Below are 17,047 nucleotides of genomic sequence, written 5' to 3' on the forward strand. Positions count from 1 at the left end.
AGCATGTAACTTGCATCGCTGAATCTGTTTTATCCTCCACTGAGCACTTTTGATGAATAAAGAAAAAAGTTTGTTCACAAGTCCATTGAGTTGGATTTTATCCTGTTTATGTGATCCCGCATTTATGGCAGTTGTGAAATATTCTCCCTAATATCTATCATATTCATCTATTAGTGCTAAAAAAAAGTCTGGATTTCAAACTTTTTCTTTGGAAATATACATAATATGCATCAAAGTATGAGGCAGTTATAACATGGCAGTTAGACAGAGCAGGAGACAGGTAAGACATTTATATACATCTACTCCATGTACAATAGGATTACAACAAATATATACCATATGCATTTGTCTAATTTATATCCTGGCCGCTGCATTCATACACATCCACCGCCCTGGCATTAACTCTCTACGCCATCCATATTGGCCCCTCACTGCTTTTCTTTCCTATGTATAACACTCACGCTCTTTTCACATTGCTAAATTGCACAGATCCATTCAGTTCCACCATTCAACATCAGAGATGCTCTCACAAATCAATTAACCATCTGCTCACTCTTTCTATCCTCCTTCTCCTAGTCGCAGGAGACATTGCTCCCAACCCTGGTCCCCCATGTTATAGAAAGTCAAACCCCCCAACTGGTATACTCAGAAACCCCTCTAATCTTATTAATATTCCCTGCATGCCATCTGTCTCTCTTAGGCTAGTTTCACACTAGCGTTTAAACGACGCGCGCACGGCGCCGCTAAGCCACGCCCCCTGCCGGCTCCCTGCCCGCCCCTTCCTGTTATCGCCTCCTCCGAGCGCAGAGGGCTGCATGCGTTATGCGCACCCTAGCTTTAGCATAGGGTGCGCAGGCCGTGCGCAACTATGAATATAGTGTGCGCTGCGCATTTTTGGAGGTGCGCCGTGCGCGCCGAACGCAGCATGTTGCATTTTGGCGCGCACGGCGCACATTCAAAAATGCGCAGCGCACGCTATATTCATAGTTGCGCACGGCCTGCGCACCCTATGCTAAAGATAGGGTGCGCATAACGCATGCAGCCCTATGCGCTCGGAGGAGGCGATAACAGGAAGGGGCGGGCAGGGAGCCGGCAGGGGGCATGGCTTAGCGGCGCCTTACGTGCGTCGTTTAAACGCTAGTGTGAAACTAGCCTTAATTGTACCCTTTGGAATTCTCGCTCAGTGTGTAACAAACTCTCCTTCATTCATAACTTCTTCCTTTCTAATTCTCTTAACCTTCTGGCTCTTACTGAAACCGGGATCCAGCAGTCAGACACTACCGCTGCTGCTGCTCTTTCATATGGTGGACTACACTTCTTTCATACCCCAAGATCAGACAATAGAGCAGGTGGAGGCGTTGGTCTGCTCCTATCACCAAAATGTACCTTTCAGATTATCCCTCAAGTACCTTCACTTGTCTTCCCTTCTTTTGAGGTCCATGCTGTCAGACTCTACACCCCCTTTTCCATGCGAGTGGTGGTGGTATATCTTCCTCCCAGCCCCTCCCATCAGTTCCTGGATCATTTTGCCACTTGGCTTCCACATTTTCTCTCCTGTGACATCCCTACCCTCATCATGGGCGATTTCATCATCCCCATTGCTCTTCCCCTCTCCCCATCTGCTACTCACCTTTTATGGCTAATCTCCTCATTTGGCCATTTGTAGATTTCTAATTCTCCAATGCATGAAGACAGAATCTCCCTTGACTTGGTCTTCTCTCGGCTTTGTGCAGTAGATGATTTTGCAAACTCCCCTCTCCCGCTCTCTGACCATAACCTTCTTTCATTCGCTATCAAAAACTGCCAGGCCACTCAGGTCACCCCCACTGTCCATACTTACAGAAATATACAGGCCATTAACACCCAGAAACTTATGAAGAACTTGCAGTCTTCATTGGCCCCTATCTCCTCCCTCTCATGTCCTGATTTTGCATTGAAGCATTACAATGAAACACTTCAAAGTGCCCTGGATGAATTTGCACCTCCTATACATAGAACACCACAACACAGATGGTGACAACCCTGGTACACCCTGCAAACACATTTCCTGCAGCGGTGCTCCAGGTGCACCAAATGTCTGTGGAGAAAATCCAATCTACTCAAAGATTTCATCCATTATAAGTTTATGCTTAGAACATACAACACTGTCCTTCACCTCTCAAAACAAACCTATTTCAACACCCTCATCACCTCACTGTCCAATAACCCTAAACATCTCTTTGACACTTTTCATTCTCTACTCAACCCAAGAGTACAGGCCCCAACTACGGATCTTCGAGCTGACGATCTGGCAAATTACTTCAAAGAAAAAATTGACCAGATTCGACAGGAAATTATCTCCCAATCACCTCATACCATGCACTGTCCTCCCTCCCCCACTGCATCTAGCTCACTCTCTGATTTTGAACCAGTCACAGAAGAAGAAGTAAGCAGGCTCCTTGCATCTTCTCGCCCAACCCCTTGCACCAGTGATCCATTTCCGTTACATCTACTCCAGTCCCTTTCCACTGCTGTCACCCTTCACCTAACTAAAATATTTAACCTCTCTCTCCCTTTGGTATCTTTCCCTCCTCATTTAAGCATGCCATCATACATCCACTACTTAAAAAAACATCCCTCGACCAAAACTGTGCCGCTAACTATAGACCTGTCGCTAATCTTCTCTTCATCTCTAAACTCCCGGAACGCCTGGTCTACTCCCGTCTTATCCGCTATCTCTTTGATAACTCTCTTCTCGACCCTCTACAATCTGGTTTCCGGTCTTTACACTCTACTGAAACTGCCCTCACTAAAGTCTCTAATGATCTACTAACAGCTAAATCAAATGGTCATTACTCCATGCTAATTCTCTTGGATCTCTCTGCAGCATTCGACACTGTGGATCATCAGCTCCTCCTCACTATGCTCCATTCCATTGGCCTCAAGGACACCGTTCTCTCCTGGTTCTCCTCCGATCTCTCTGACCGCTCCTTTACTGTATCTTTTGCTGGTTCCTCCTCCTCTCATCTTCCCCTTACTGTTGGGGTTCCTCAAGGATCAGTCCTAGGCCCCCTCCTCTTCTCTTTGTACACTGCCCCTATTGGTCAAACAATCAGTAGATTTGGTTTCCAGTACCATCTCTATGCTGATGACACCTAATTATACGCTTCTTCTCCTGACATCACGCCTGCCTTTCTAGAAAACACCAGCAATTGTCTAAACACTGTGTCTAACATCATGTCCTCACTATACTGAAAATTAACCTGTCAAAGCCTGAACTCCTTGTGTTTCCTCCCGCTACTAATGTACCTATACCCGACATTGCCATTTCCGTGTGTGGTTCCACTATTACTCCCCTGCAACATGCCCGCTGTCTTGGCATCATACTTGATTCCGAGCTTTCCTTTGCCCCCACATACAATCACTGGCTCACTCTTGTTATCTGCACCTCAAAAACATTTCTAGAATTTGACCTTTTCTTACTTTTGATTCCTCAAAAGCTCTTACTGTTTCTCTTATTCATTCTTGTCTCAACTATTGTAACTCTCTTCTAATCGGTCTCCCTCTTACCAAACTCTCCCCAATCCAATCTGTCTTGAATGCTGCAGCCAGGATCATATTCCTCGCCAATCATTACACCGACGCCTCTACATTGCGCAAGTCATTACATTGGCTACCCATCTGCTCCAGAATCCAGTACAAACTTATTACCCTCACCCACAAAGGTCTCCATGGCTCAGCACCACCCTACATCTCCTCCCTCATCTCAGTCTACCACCCTACCTGTGCCCTTCATTCTGCTGATGACCTGAGGTTAGCATCCTCAATAATCAGAACCTCCCACTCCCGTCTCCAAGACTATACACGTGCTGCACCAATTCTTTGGAATGCACTTCCCAGGTCAATAGGATTAGTCCCCAATCCCCACAATTTTAAGCGTGCCCTGAAAACACATTTATTCAGACTGGCCTATTGCCTCAACGCATTAACCTAATCTATCCCTGTGTGGCACAGCCAAAAGTTTTACCATAACCAGGTTCCACGCATCATGTTCCCACATGCTTTATGCATCCATTAGCCTCCTGTGTCTGTACTGTTACACACTTAACATTATGGCTGGTCCATGCAATCAGGGCAATTGTTACCACCCACCTTTCCTGTCTACCTTTTTCCTCAATGATTGTAAGCTTGCGAGCAGGGCCCTCATTCCTCTTGGTATCTGTTATGGTCTATGTGATTATTGTTATACTGTAATGTCTATTGTCTCTACAAGTCCCCTCTGAAATGTAAAGTGCTGCGGAATATGTCAGCGCTATAGAAATAAAATTTATTATTATTATAATGGGTTAGGGACAATATGTAAGTATTTTTTTACATAGAACCTTGTGCTCCAGACCTCTATGATTCTGCTAGACAAACAATGTTCTACATCATTTCAAGCTTTCTGCAAGGCTGGTTTAAAAATGATTCTGTTGTTCACAAGTGCCATCTATTCACATAAGATCTTTAAATTGCTCCATCTATTTTCACTAAATATGACATAAAAGCTCTTAAAGATATAAACTATAAACAACATCTCAAAGCAATTTCCGGATCTAGAAGAGAGGGAATAAAGTTTAAGTTGGCTTGCTCCTATTGATTTTATAATATGCTGTATGATATTTCAAAATAATATACTCATGTTCTAAGTACTCAAACCTCTCTTAATGGTTTTCATATGTAATTTCACAAGCATTAAATCTAAACCACCAGTTGTAACAAAGCTCTGACTGCAGCAATGAAAAATGTACTTCCCGGCAACATATGAGCATGTGAAGGATGGATCGTTGTAGCAGAAAGGAAAAGTAGAAACACCATAAATAGCATGGATTAAAGGAAAAGCTGCATAGAAAAAAAATATAATTCACAAACTGCTTAAAACATACTTGGCAAAATATGGATTACACAAATAATCAAATAAAGAAAGGAAAGGTAAAGGAAAAGTTTGGAATTTATTCCCTTCTCCTGGGATTTATTCAATTTAAAAAAAAAACCTCATGTAAAAATGCACATTTAATTCTTACCAACCATCCAGAAATTCCAGGACAGTCTGTAAAAACAGGGTACTTTTTTTGCCCTGTCCATAAAAAGAATTTAAGGTGTTCGTGATTTTTTTGGAAGCTAAAGAAACTTATACAGACTATTTTGACTGTAAAGTTTTGCTCACTCCATCGTATTAACCAGACGAATGCTAACTGGTAATGACATGAAGAAAAAGTAACGTTTTTTGTCTCCGTCGAAGAGTAGGACAGTGACGGATCCAGCGCCGTCCGTCGTTGGCTATAATGGAAGCCTATGGGTGAAGGATCCGTTACTGTCCGTCAAATAACGGAATCCAGCGACGGATTCCATTTTTTTAAAACTGAGCATGTTCCAATTATTATTACCAGGTAGGGAAATCGGATCCAGCGAAAAAACGCATCCGTCACACTAGTTTTTCACAATCTGCGACGGATCCGTTTTTTTTCCCCAAACTGCTGGATTGCGACTGATAGCAAAAAACTGATGTGTGAAAGAGGCCTAAATTTCTAAAGAGGAGTCTAAAAGCATGCTGAAAAAATTCACACATAGTAGATATCCATTTATAACATTTGGCTATTGTGTAGACGTTCCTGTTGAAAAAATATACTGATGTAGGTGTAAGCAAATGATTCTTTATCTCCCTAAAGGAATATGAGAAAATACAGCAGTGTCTGACAAGTTGAGTAACAGGTCTCATTTTATAGGAAGTACCTCCAGAGTATTAGATTCCTAGGCTCACGTTTCTGACAGAAGCAAGCTCTGGATTTAGTAGAGGTCAACAAAATCTCAAAATGTAGTGTTTTGTTTTAGCACACTGTTTTTGAAGCAGGAACCGTTTTGTATTCCCAGTAACTGTAAACAGGCAATAGAAGCATGTCTCTGAGCAATCATATGGTTTAGGATCCCCTTGGCCCAAATACAGACACATTTTAATTAGCAGTAAACAACTCATTTACATAACTTCAAACAGTGCAATTGGTTTTGCACAGATGAAGTGGAATAGGCACAACAGCAGTTAACATCTATGGTGTTCAGAGCTCACATAACCAATTCAGTGATCAAAGGCGCGTAGGAAGAAGAAATAAAACAGAAGGGTTTGTTAATAATACGTCTACTGCTGAATTGCATTGTGTTTGATTTTAGATTGGATGGCAAACCAATGAGCTAAACACTATCGGCTCGAACCAGGATAAGAATGTATTAGAGAATAATAAGTTTGACGTGAAAAGCCAGGTGGTAGTAAGCCAATCCCAGGAAATCTGACGACACAAATTTCTACAATGCCATGTGTGCCCCAAATGTTACAGCGTAAATGTTATGGAAATTCTTCTATGCATCTGTGAACAATTTTGAACAATATTTTCTTGTGGCAATGAACTTTTTAAACAGGGTAGATCAAAAAGGATGGAAACCCAAAACATGCTCAGACTATTCTTGTATATAAGATGAAAAAAACGTGTATTTCTTCCATGTCTTTTTTTCCTTCCTCTCTAGTGTAGAAGGGGTCTCTAACTTCAAAAGTCTTTATGGGAAATAGCAAGCCATCTGAATTACAGAGATGACTGCTACAACTAGCTACATTTTTGAGACTGAAACAACTTATTTGTCATTTAACAACCAGTTTTATCTTGATCCTATAATCACTCTTTGCACTACAAAGCTCCGAGCATTTAAAATAGATTGTTGTGGGATAAAAGTAATTGAGGCTCTCCGTCGTACGGTAAGTGCGGCACAGAAAGAGGTTGGAAATTGGCACCATTGCTATTTGTGCCAAATAGATTGTCTTTTCTATGGGAGTTACAGATGTGCAAGGAAAAAGTACCAGCACAGCTTCTACTAATATGCCACATATGAGAGATCTCCAACTCAGTACATGCCCCATTCAACTATCAAAATGACATGAAATTATCCTGTGTAAAATCTGGACAGCTTGATGGATTTATCAGGATTTTAAAAAAAATGAATAATAATAATACTTTTAAATATAAATACAAATAAATATTTGGCTTTCAGTGCTCCTGGTGCTCCAGAATTATTCCTACAATGGTCCCTGATTGTAAGGGTACCGTTACACTTAGCGATGCACCAGCGATCCCGACCATGATATGACCCGGTCAGGATCGCTGGTGCAGTGCTAAGTGGTCACTAGTGAGCTGCCAAACAGGCAGATTTCACCAGCGACATAGCAGCGGTCGGGGGTCGCTACTTACCAGTCAGACGAGGCGATGAAGACGTCCTCTCGCCTGCGTCCATGCGTCGCTTGTTGCCACAGCAGGAAGCGCAGCAGGAAGTGGCCGACGAGAAACGTCCCAGGACGATCTCGCGCGATCAGCGATAATCAGCGGGGGAGCCGGTCGGAGGTAAGTATCACAAATAGCGATATCGCTAGCAATATCGCTGCTGCGTCACAAAACCAGTGACATTCTAGCGATATTGCTAGCGATATCGCTAAAGGCCCCGTCTCACTAAGCAATCTCGGTAGCGAGATCGCTGCTGAGTCACAACTTTTGTGACGTAACAGCGATCTCACCAGCGAGATTTCTGTGTGTGACAGCGATCAGCGAGCGGCCCCCCTGCCGGTATCGCTGATCGCTGCAAGAAATCTCTGGACATTTCTTTGGTCGCTGGTCTCCCGCTGGCCAGCACGCATCGCTGTGTGTGACAGCGGGAGACCAGCGATCAGGTGTAAAAAATAATAAAAAAAATAAAAAATATAGTTATTCTCACCTTCCGACGTCCCGTTCAGCCATCCAGCCTCTCTCCACGCTCCGGTCCCAGTGATCCTTTGCACGAATGACCGCGAGACTTTGTTATCCCGCGAGACCGTGACATCTCGCGGTCATTCGTGCAAAGGATCACTCTGACCGGAGCGTGGAGAGAGGCAGGATGACTGAACGGGACGTCGGAAGGTGAGAATAACTATATTTTTTATTTTGATTCTATTTTTTACAGCGATGGCCAGCGATGCCGGGCGCTCGGCATCGCTGTGCTGATCGCTGGTGAAGCTGTCTGTGTGACAGCTCACCAGCGATCACATAGCGACTTACTAGCGATCCTGACACCTTGATATCGGTGTCGGGATCGCTGGTAAGTCGCTTAGTGAGACGGGGCCTTTAGTGTAACAGGCCCTTTACTTCTCATTTGGATAACTTTGTCACCACTGCAACCATTCACTGGCCTTAGGTGTCCAGTGCAATGTATACAAGAATTACCGCTAAGGTCAATTATTGGCTACAGTCAATGTACGCCAAGTGAATGCTGCAACAAAGTAAACAGAGACTGGAAAGGACAATTGGAAAGGTTTATTTTTTATTTATTATGGTTTGCTTATATAGCGCCATCATACCCCACAGACAGACAGACATTGTCATCAAGGTCACCATTGGGACAATCCTGAATCCTTATCAGTATGTCTTTGGAGTGTAGGAGGAAAACCATGCAAACAAAGGGAGAGCAAACAAACCCCTTGCAGATGTTGCACTAGGTTGAATTTGAACCAAGGACCCCAGAGTTGCAAAGCAACAGTTCTAACTACTGAGCCACCGTGCTGCCCAGATGAGTCTACAATATTAGAATTAAAACTGTGAGGGACTGTAGAAGAAAGAAATGAGCTATTTTATAACATTTCTTATTGTAAACAAAAAAATCTTGACAATCATTTTAATCCACCAATCAAAAGAGACTGATTTTCCATATTACGAGATAGATGCATGTCTCAGAGGTAAAAATCCTGCTGATGCTCGATAAATGTGTGAGATGATAATATCTCTTTAAGTCATGTCTCCTTTTACTTGAGTTGATTATGTACAAAAGAGAAAAAAAGTGAAGGCACTCACCATTCTGTCATGAAAATTCTTTATTGATTAAAAGACATTGGCATGGGAGGAATGTACAGAGAGTGGACGACGGCCGTTTCACGCACTTGCGCTTCAACGGGACGCCACTCTCTACATTCCTCCCGTGCAAATGCGTTTTAATCAATAAAGAATTTTCACGACAGAACGGTGAGTGCCATCACTTTTTTTCCTCTTTTGTACATAATCAGATTACATGTTTGCTTTTCTGAATTGAGCACCCGTTTGATGGTAGTTTGGCGGTTGGTCCAGGTGTGTGATTTTGGACTTGAATAGCTGTCATGAAACTGCTTAGGGGTTAAGGAGCAGTGCCAAATCTTTGTCAAAAGTGAGAGATTATATGCCCAAACCAAACCTTATATGGCCTGGCATCTACATGCTGACCCAACAGCTTCTGTTCTTCCCAACATCAATGAGTCCTCCTCATCCCACTGCTAAGTAAAATGCTATAATTACAGCAACATGGGAAATTCTTCTGCTGCTTCAGACATTTCACTATTATTAAACTGCAGACTACAAAGCACAATGAGTGTTTGCTTCTGGCACATCTGTAAATAGATATGGTCCAGCAAACAACAAGCACTTTTAATTCAACAAAGGTCAGAAGTTTAGTTTATTCAAGTAGAACAACTCCTCAAAAAGCTAACCTGCTTTTCCTTCAGTATGGTAAACATCTTATCACAGTTCTGCTTAGCCAGCATAAGAAAACAGAAGAGGCAGAAAGGTCAGATCCCTTTATTACTAGCTAATATGTCATGACAATACATCAAAGTGATGAGCAAAACATGGCTGTCATTGTCACTATTTAACTAATTTGAAACATGAAGAAGAATGGATAATTCCAAGCTTACAGTGTACTATAAACTCATAAATTATATCCTAACACATGCATATGTTTTATCTCAGCTTTATCTGTTATAGCGAATGCATTGTATAAGAGTTATAGACAAGGCTACAAGGTTCAGAGTAGGGTGGCATACTACCCATATGATATGTGGATAAGTGTTTGCCCCCTTCCTGACTTCCTATTCTTTTGCATGTTGGTCACACTGAAATGTTTCAGATCACCTATCAAATTTAAATATTAACCAAAGATTACACAAGTAAACACAAAATGCAGTTTATAAATGAAGGTCTTTATTAAGGGAAAAGAAATTCAAACCTACAGGGCCCTGTGTGAAATAGTGATTGCCCCCTAAACCTAATAACTGGTTGGGCCACCCTTAGCAGCAACAACTGTAATCAAGCATTTGCAATAACTGGCAATGAGTCTTTTACAATGCTCTGGAGGAATTTTGGCACACTCATCTTTGCAGAATTGTGGGCACTATGGAGGTTTTCCAAGCATGAACTGCCTTTTTAAGGTCATGCCACAGCATCTCAATCAGACTAAGGTCAGGACTTTGACTTGGCCACTCCAAAGACTTAATTTTGTTTTTCTTAAGCCATTCAGAGGTAGACTTACTGGTGTGTTTTGGATCACTGTCCTGCTGCATGACCCATGTGGGCTTCAGCTTGAGGTCACCAACAGATGGCCGGACATTCTCCTTCATTATTTTGTGGTAGACAGCAGAATTCATGGTTCCATTTACCACAGCAAGTCTCCCAGGTCTCGAAGCAGCCAAACAGCCCCAGACCATCACACTACCACCATCATATTTTACTGCTGGTATGGTGTTCCTTTTCTGAAATGCTGATACTTCTATGTCAGATGTAATGGGACATACACTTTCTAAACAGTTCAACTTTTGTCTCGTCAGTCCACAAAGTATTCTCCCAAAAGTCTGGGGGATCATCAATATGTTTTATGACAAAACTGAGACAAGCCTTTTTGTCCTTATTGCTCAGCAGTGGTTTTCATTTTGGAACTCTGCCATGCAGGCCAATTTTGCTCAGTCTCTTTCTTATGATCGAGTCATGAACACTGATCTTAACTGAGGCAAGGCCTGCAGCTCTTTGCATGCTGTTGTGGGGTCGTTTGTGACCTCTTGGATGAGTAATTGCTGCACTCTTGGGTTAATTTTAGTCATTCTGCCACTTCTTTGAAGTTTCACCACTCTTCCATGTTTTTGCCATTTGTATATAATGGCTCTCACTGTGGTTTGCTGGAGTCCCAAAGCTTTAGAAATTGTTTTATAACCTTTTCCAGACTGATAGATCTCAATTACTTTGTTTCCCATTTGTTCCAGAATTTATTTGGATCGTGGCATATCTAGTTTTCGAGGATCTTTTGGTCTACTTCACTTTTTCAGGCAGGTCCTATTTAAGTGATTTCTTGATTGTGAAGGGATGTGGAAGCCTGCATGTGGTTAAGAAATTTGAACTCAGTTTCCAAAAGATGCAATAAACCACAGTTTATTTATGTTTTAAGGTGAGTGGGGGCGATAACCTTTTCACACAGTGCCCTCTAGCTTTGGATTTCTTTATCCCTTATTAATAAAGACCTTCAATTAAAAATTGCTATTGTGTTTATTTGTGTTATCTTTGTCTAAAATTTAAATTTGCTTGGTGATCTAAAACATTTAAGTGTCTGACAAACATGCGAAAAAAGTAGGAAGTCAGGAAGGGGCAAATACTTTTGAACACAAAGATAGATAGATAAATATAGATATATTGATTTCTCCTCTCTGTTGCTGAGATATTTTGAATTTGCTCTTTTATTATACTACCTATACGGCTCATCATATACACTACATTAGATCTGGGCAGGACACACAATCTAATATATGGTAGTGTCCAATTCTACTTTATTGGTAAATGTTGAGGAAAATTGATTGTGCTGTTGGATTTCAACCTCACCCTTTTGTTTTCAGAGCGTTATGTTGCCACCAAAGTTATCTGGAAGTGTTTTACCCCACCTGTTTTATATTCATGCCAGATGCATGCGTGAAACACTACTCTGGGATCTCATGTTTGACCAATCTAATAGTATGGTGAAATCTGATCTGTAGCAATCGCACTAATATCCTATAGGAAATTGGAGGTGCAATAAGACAATGCATATCTTGACACCATATTCCAATTGTTTAAATATAAACTTAGCTATGCTTAGTGAAACCATTAGCCACTTGGGAAAAGTCAACATTGATGAGAAAGTTATCTAACAACTTAGTCATTAAAATAAAAACTGAAGCAGATCAAGGGCAATATTTATTAGCCATTAGTTCCAAGCTAACTGATTGCTCCAGTCTTGTAACATTGCTTCTCACCATAAAAAGCTTGTTCCTGCTGTATGTGGGTGACAGGTGCATTTTAATAACATCCATCTGTCACCTGTGAAATAATTAGCTTATAGTGGAATATTTATTTACACTCATACATCAAATCTTAACAAAGCTGCATCCAGAAGTCAAGTATATGTAAATGCATAAAATTACAGATTCAATAAAAAATGCACTTCAAGCAGTCATAATAGAATACATTTTAATATCTAAATTACATTTTGGAAGCCAACCATAATTTGTAAGCTCTTTTATCTATATCACAAGATGCTAAACATGCACATTGGCATCATGGTATTGCTGACCGAATACACCATCAGGCATTTCTTGAATTAAACACTGGAAAGATATTAAATCAGAGACCAAAATCAATATTCCCAAGATTACTTCATTTCATAAAAATTCAAATCACGTCTGAAAAGGTGCAGTCAGCAAACTATCTGCGCATAAATCATTTTAACAGGGCTCTCAGCAGGAGAGACAAAACAAGGTAGAAAGATACTCTTTAAAGACGAACAATAACATTATTTTGAAATATGTAATATACAGTAAATGACACCTACATACGTTGGTGCCACAAAATCCGTTTGTCATATTACATCTTTTGGATTAACTAATTATTACCTTTTTTGACACAACATTTTTTTCATCTATTCAATATTATCCTGCTATCATTTTTTAGACAGTGACCCATTCTTTACGATATTCTAGAGTTTTCCCATCATAGATGTTTCAACCCAATTCATTCTGTCCACAGTCTCAACCCTAGAAGGGTGTTTAATTTTCCATTATAAAGCATTATTATTTATTTTTAGAACACTATTTATTCCATGGTGCTGTACATGACTTAACTTATCTTTCGACACCCATTACATCTGAATAACTACCCAAAATCACATTTTCACATTAAAATATACATTAATGACAAAAAACTGCCTATTCAAGCATGAAGACCCAGTAGAATTACAGCTTGGTCAAAACAATACAGTTAATCATGTCGAAGTCAAAGATTTGTGACTAACAAAAACACTAGTTGTCTCAACAACCATGTCTGGTCCTCCTGGCATTTAATAAAAATAGCCACCAGATCTCTCTTCCAGAAGCGATAACTAGGTTGAAGCATTTTTCCTCTTTAGACAAGTTTATATTTCTATAGAAGGTTTAAGCATGTGTAACTTTGATGGTAACGGACTCTCTGTTTCTAAAAGTCTGCTTTTTGCAACACAGCTGACATTTTGAAACATGACATTAAGAAGCTCATACAGAAGATCAGACCTACCTTCTTCAGTTTCATGCCATACAATCCCTTCCAAATTGACACTGGTGCCAGGTTCACAAGGTCCAAGGCATTCTGGTTCTGTTACTACTCCAACTTCACTTGTGTTTACACCAACTGAGCGAGTCCTTACTAAAAGCTGTTCCACAGGTGCAGCAATAGTTGATGATGGTGAAAAATACGATGGCAGAATTGGAGATGAGATGTTGTTAGAAACTGGTGGTGGAGGGGCAGGCACTGTAAACAGGGGATCAACCTGGTAAAAAAGAATATTGAGTTTTATTGACAGTACATAGTAAAGTGTAATTGTTTGACATAATTTTACAGGTATCTCTGCCTTTGTTTTAATCAATTTCTAGCGGTGAATTGAATTGCATGATGCTTTTACCCACAATATCTCCTTTGGCAAAGCCATTGACTCTATTGCTGTTTTGTAAATGCTTCCGATTCGTCACCTTTGGTTGTAAATATGGATTCTATTCAATTTGACCTTGGCTTATCTTTGATAGAAAAGAAAACGAAAAGGTGCAGAGAACTAGTGTTCCCTGTAGAGAATAATTTAATGAGCAGTTACTGAGAAGTAGGGCAGGAAAACCTGCTGTTGAAAGTGTTAGACTGACAGGGAGAGCTGTAATCCCTCTTACCAGAAAATGTTCCACACAACAGCACTGACTGAGCAAATGGAGTAACTGCATTTTACTAATGGGAGAAAATGGAAGTGCTTATCTGTGTGGTGTGTAATTATGAAAATCTTCTCATAATCCTTAATGGACTGATATTGCTCCCCCTAAGGTGGACATAGAAGCTAAGATAAATTAGTCAATATAGCAGATAAATAGCCATCAGACCCAGAATCTGTTTATGGGAAAAAAAAAATTATGATCGACAAAAATCAGAATAGTTGGTATGATGTTCCAAATATATGATTTACTAAAATATAACATTCATGCATGAAAAGTGAAAACTAATGAAGAAAAATATAACTTTATGATGTCACTTGCAAGGGTCATAATGTATTGACTTCTGTTCTTCTTTTATTTTTTTTTAATTATCTACAGCTACAACAATGCCGGGAGAATAGGCAAAGTAAGGCAATTATCTACACTGGAAAATGTACACAGGTCTAACAGCTGCTAGTGGCAATGTGACAAATCAAGCAAAGTAAGAAAACAAATCTTTACAGCCTCGCAGTGTTATTTTTGCTTGATGTCTGCCAGGTGTTCATGCTTGCTGTAAAGTAGCAGCCTAGCAGGAGATATTAATCAGAGGATTGTCCACATACAGGCTTCATACACATGTAGGTGTTTACTGAATAAGTAACTGGAGGATAGACTTGCAAATAGATCTCTTTTAAAAGGAAGATTATCTCTAAAATGCAAATAAAGAATGCAGTTTAGCTCCAAGAAGGTATCCTGAAAGAGCTGAGAACAAAAAATGCTCAGTAATTATTAACTGGCTTTGCATGGTACTTCTGCATAGAATAATCTAGTAAATGAAAGAATTTCAATCTAATGCATATATTATTTTCAATTTAATTTGTAATACATATTTTCCTAATAATAGATGCCTTTGGAATTTATCCTTACCATGAAGAAAAATAGGTTCAAAATTGCTTGCATACATTCTTAGTATATAGGACCTTATAGTGATCTTAGTTTGGTCCAGAAGACAGAGCACTTGTTTCATCTGTATGATAGCACTAATGCAAAACCAGTCTTAAGGCCCCGTCACACACAGCGATCTCGCCAGCGAGATCGCTGATTTTATGACGCCACAGCGATCTCGCCAGCGAGATTGCTGTGTGTGACATGGATCAGCGACTGGCCCCCAGCAGGGTATCGCTGATCGCGCTCCATCGTCATGGGCCGTTTCTTGATCGCTGGTCTCCCGCTGGCCAGCGCGCATCGCTGCGTGTGGCAGCAAGAGACCAGCGATCAGCGACCCTGGATGCTGGCTTCCAATGTAAACAGCGGGTATCTATGAGCCTCGCGGCTCTTAGATACCCGCTGTTTACATTGGAAACCAGCTTGTTCGCTTGAGGGGCTGTCTTCTATGTGACATCTCATTAGCGATCAGCCTAACGATGTCCCAGCGATCCCATCCATGTCGGATCATTGGTGGGATCGCTGGGACATCGTTATGGGTAACGAGGCCTTTAGATTTTACACATCCATTGCATAGACCGGCATTTTGTTTTCTCACCCAAAGTCAATCCCACAATCTCATAGGCATAAGCACATATAGATGCTAGGCTTGTCTCTGAATCATGAAACACAGATGTGTGAAATCAGCCTTAAATGTCTACGCTAATGACTTGTTATACTTTATTATTTCTCATTTTTATATAATTTTGCTCATATTCTCTTTCAAATGCATTTACTGTATGTTATGTGTTTTGGGGCAAGGCAAAAGTGCCCATTTACATATTTTACTGAATGTTATGTCTCCTAATTCCCCCATGCATGTACATACTGAGTTTGGCCAAGAGGGGAGCAAGCCACTGCAGATACAGTTTTTGGCAGGTTATCTACTCTGAGGGTACCGTTACACTTAGCGATGTACCAGCGATCCCGACAACGATATGGATCGCTGGTGCATCACTAAGTGGTCGCTAGTGAGCTGCCACACAGGCAGATCTCACCAGTGACATAGCAGGGGTCGGGGGTCGCTACTTACCTGTCAGATGCGGCGAACCTGACGTCCTCCCACCCGCGTCCACACGTCGCTCGTCGGCGCCACAGGAAGCCCAGCAGGAAGCGCCCGACGAGAAATGGTCCAGGACGTTCTCGTGTGACCAGCGATGAGCAGCAGGGGAGCTGGTCGGAGGTAAGTATCAGACATAGCAATATCGCTAGCAATATCGCTGCTACGTCACAAAATTGGTGACGTTAAAGCGATATTGATAGCGATATCGCTATGTGTAACGAGGGCTTAAGAACAAAACGAATGGGATATGAAAATTAACATGCTCAATTCTTTTTTCCACCAGCGTCCTCTTTATGTGCCCACATTCTAATTAGAGTCAGATGATCATAATTCCAGCAAATCTAAGTTCTAAGTAGTTTTCACTGTCCACCGGGCTTTGGTGTGCTTACAAGGATCTGAATGAAAAAAAAAAATGCAGTTTATCATACTGTACACATTGAGAAAATTAAATGGGAGGCTCACTTGAACTCGTGCACACACACATAGATAAACACAAATATATTTATATATGGGGTCCTTCTCAACCTCATTATTATACTATAATTTATAATAGAACATTTACACTTATTTCTGAAATACAATCATTTTAATTTTAATGTAACACTGACCTAAAAACATACAAAGTACTATAGTTATAACCAAATTTCAATAACTGCATAAAAATTTGCTTTCTACAAGCTGTTAAATTAGTTGAAAGGTTGGGAAGTGCTAGTATTATAATGGTATGTAGACAAGACATTCATACCAGTTAAAAGTTTTAAAGAAACACAATGTCAGCTGCACCTTTTTCTACTGAACCATATTAAATTAAAAGAATCTTGAAGGAGGCTGCTGATCAGCGAAGATGGGTTTTATATACTGCATTGCAGAGGACAGATAGAATACATCGCTTTTATACAGCGAAATAGAAAAACAATTTAAGTTTTACTGTAGAACCAATATACATGACA

The 17,047-nt window shown here is 40.7% G+C and overlaps 1 protein-coding gene across 6 annotated transcripts in view; it reads right to left on the reverse strand.

Annotated features, from left to right (window-relative positions):
* Window positions 1-17,047, reverse strand: part of ZNF608 (zinc finger protein 608) — a 131,361-nt gene that overhangs the window by 76,716 nt on the left and 37,598 nt on the right. For all 6 annotated transcript variants that reach the window (XM_073557232.1, XM_073557230.1, XM_073557053.1 and 3 more), the window contains one exon: window positions 13,395-13,647. In XM_073557232.1, the coding sequence (XP_073413333.1) occupies window positions 13,395-13,647 (253 nt within the window). The remainder of the gene's footprint in view (window positions 1-13,394; window positions 13,648-17,047) is intronic.

Source organism: Dendrobates tinctorius, unplaced genomic scaffold, assembly GCF_039654945.1.
Source record: "Dendrobates tinctorius isolate UK_male_01 unplaced genomic scaffold, ASM3965494v1 ptg000003l, whole genome shotgun sequence".
Taxonomy (NCBI): Eukaryota; Metazoa; Chordata; class Amphibia; order Anura; family Dendrobatidae; genus Dendrobates; species Dendrobates tinctorius.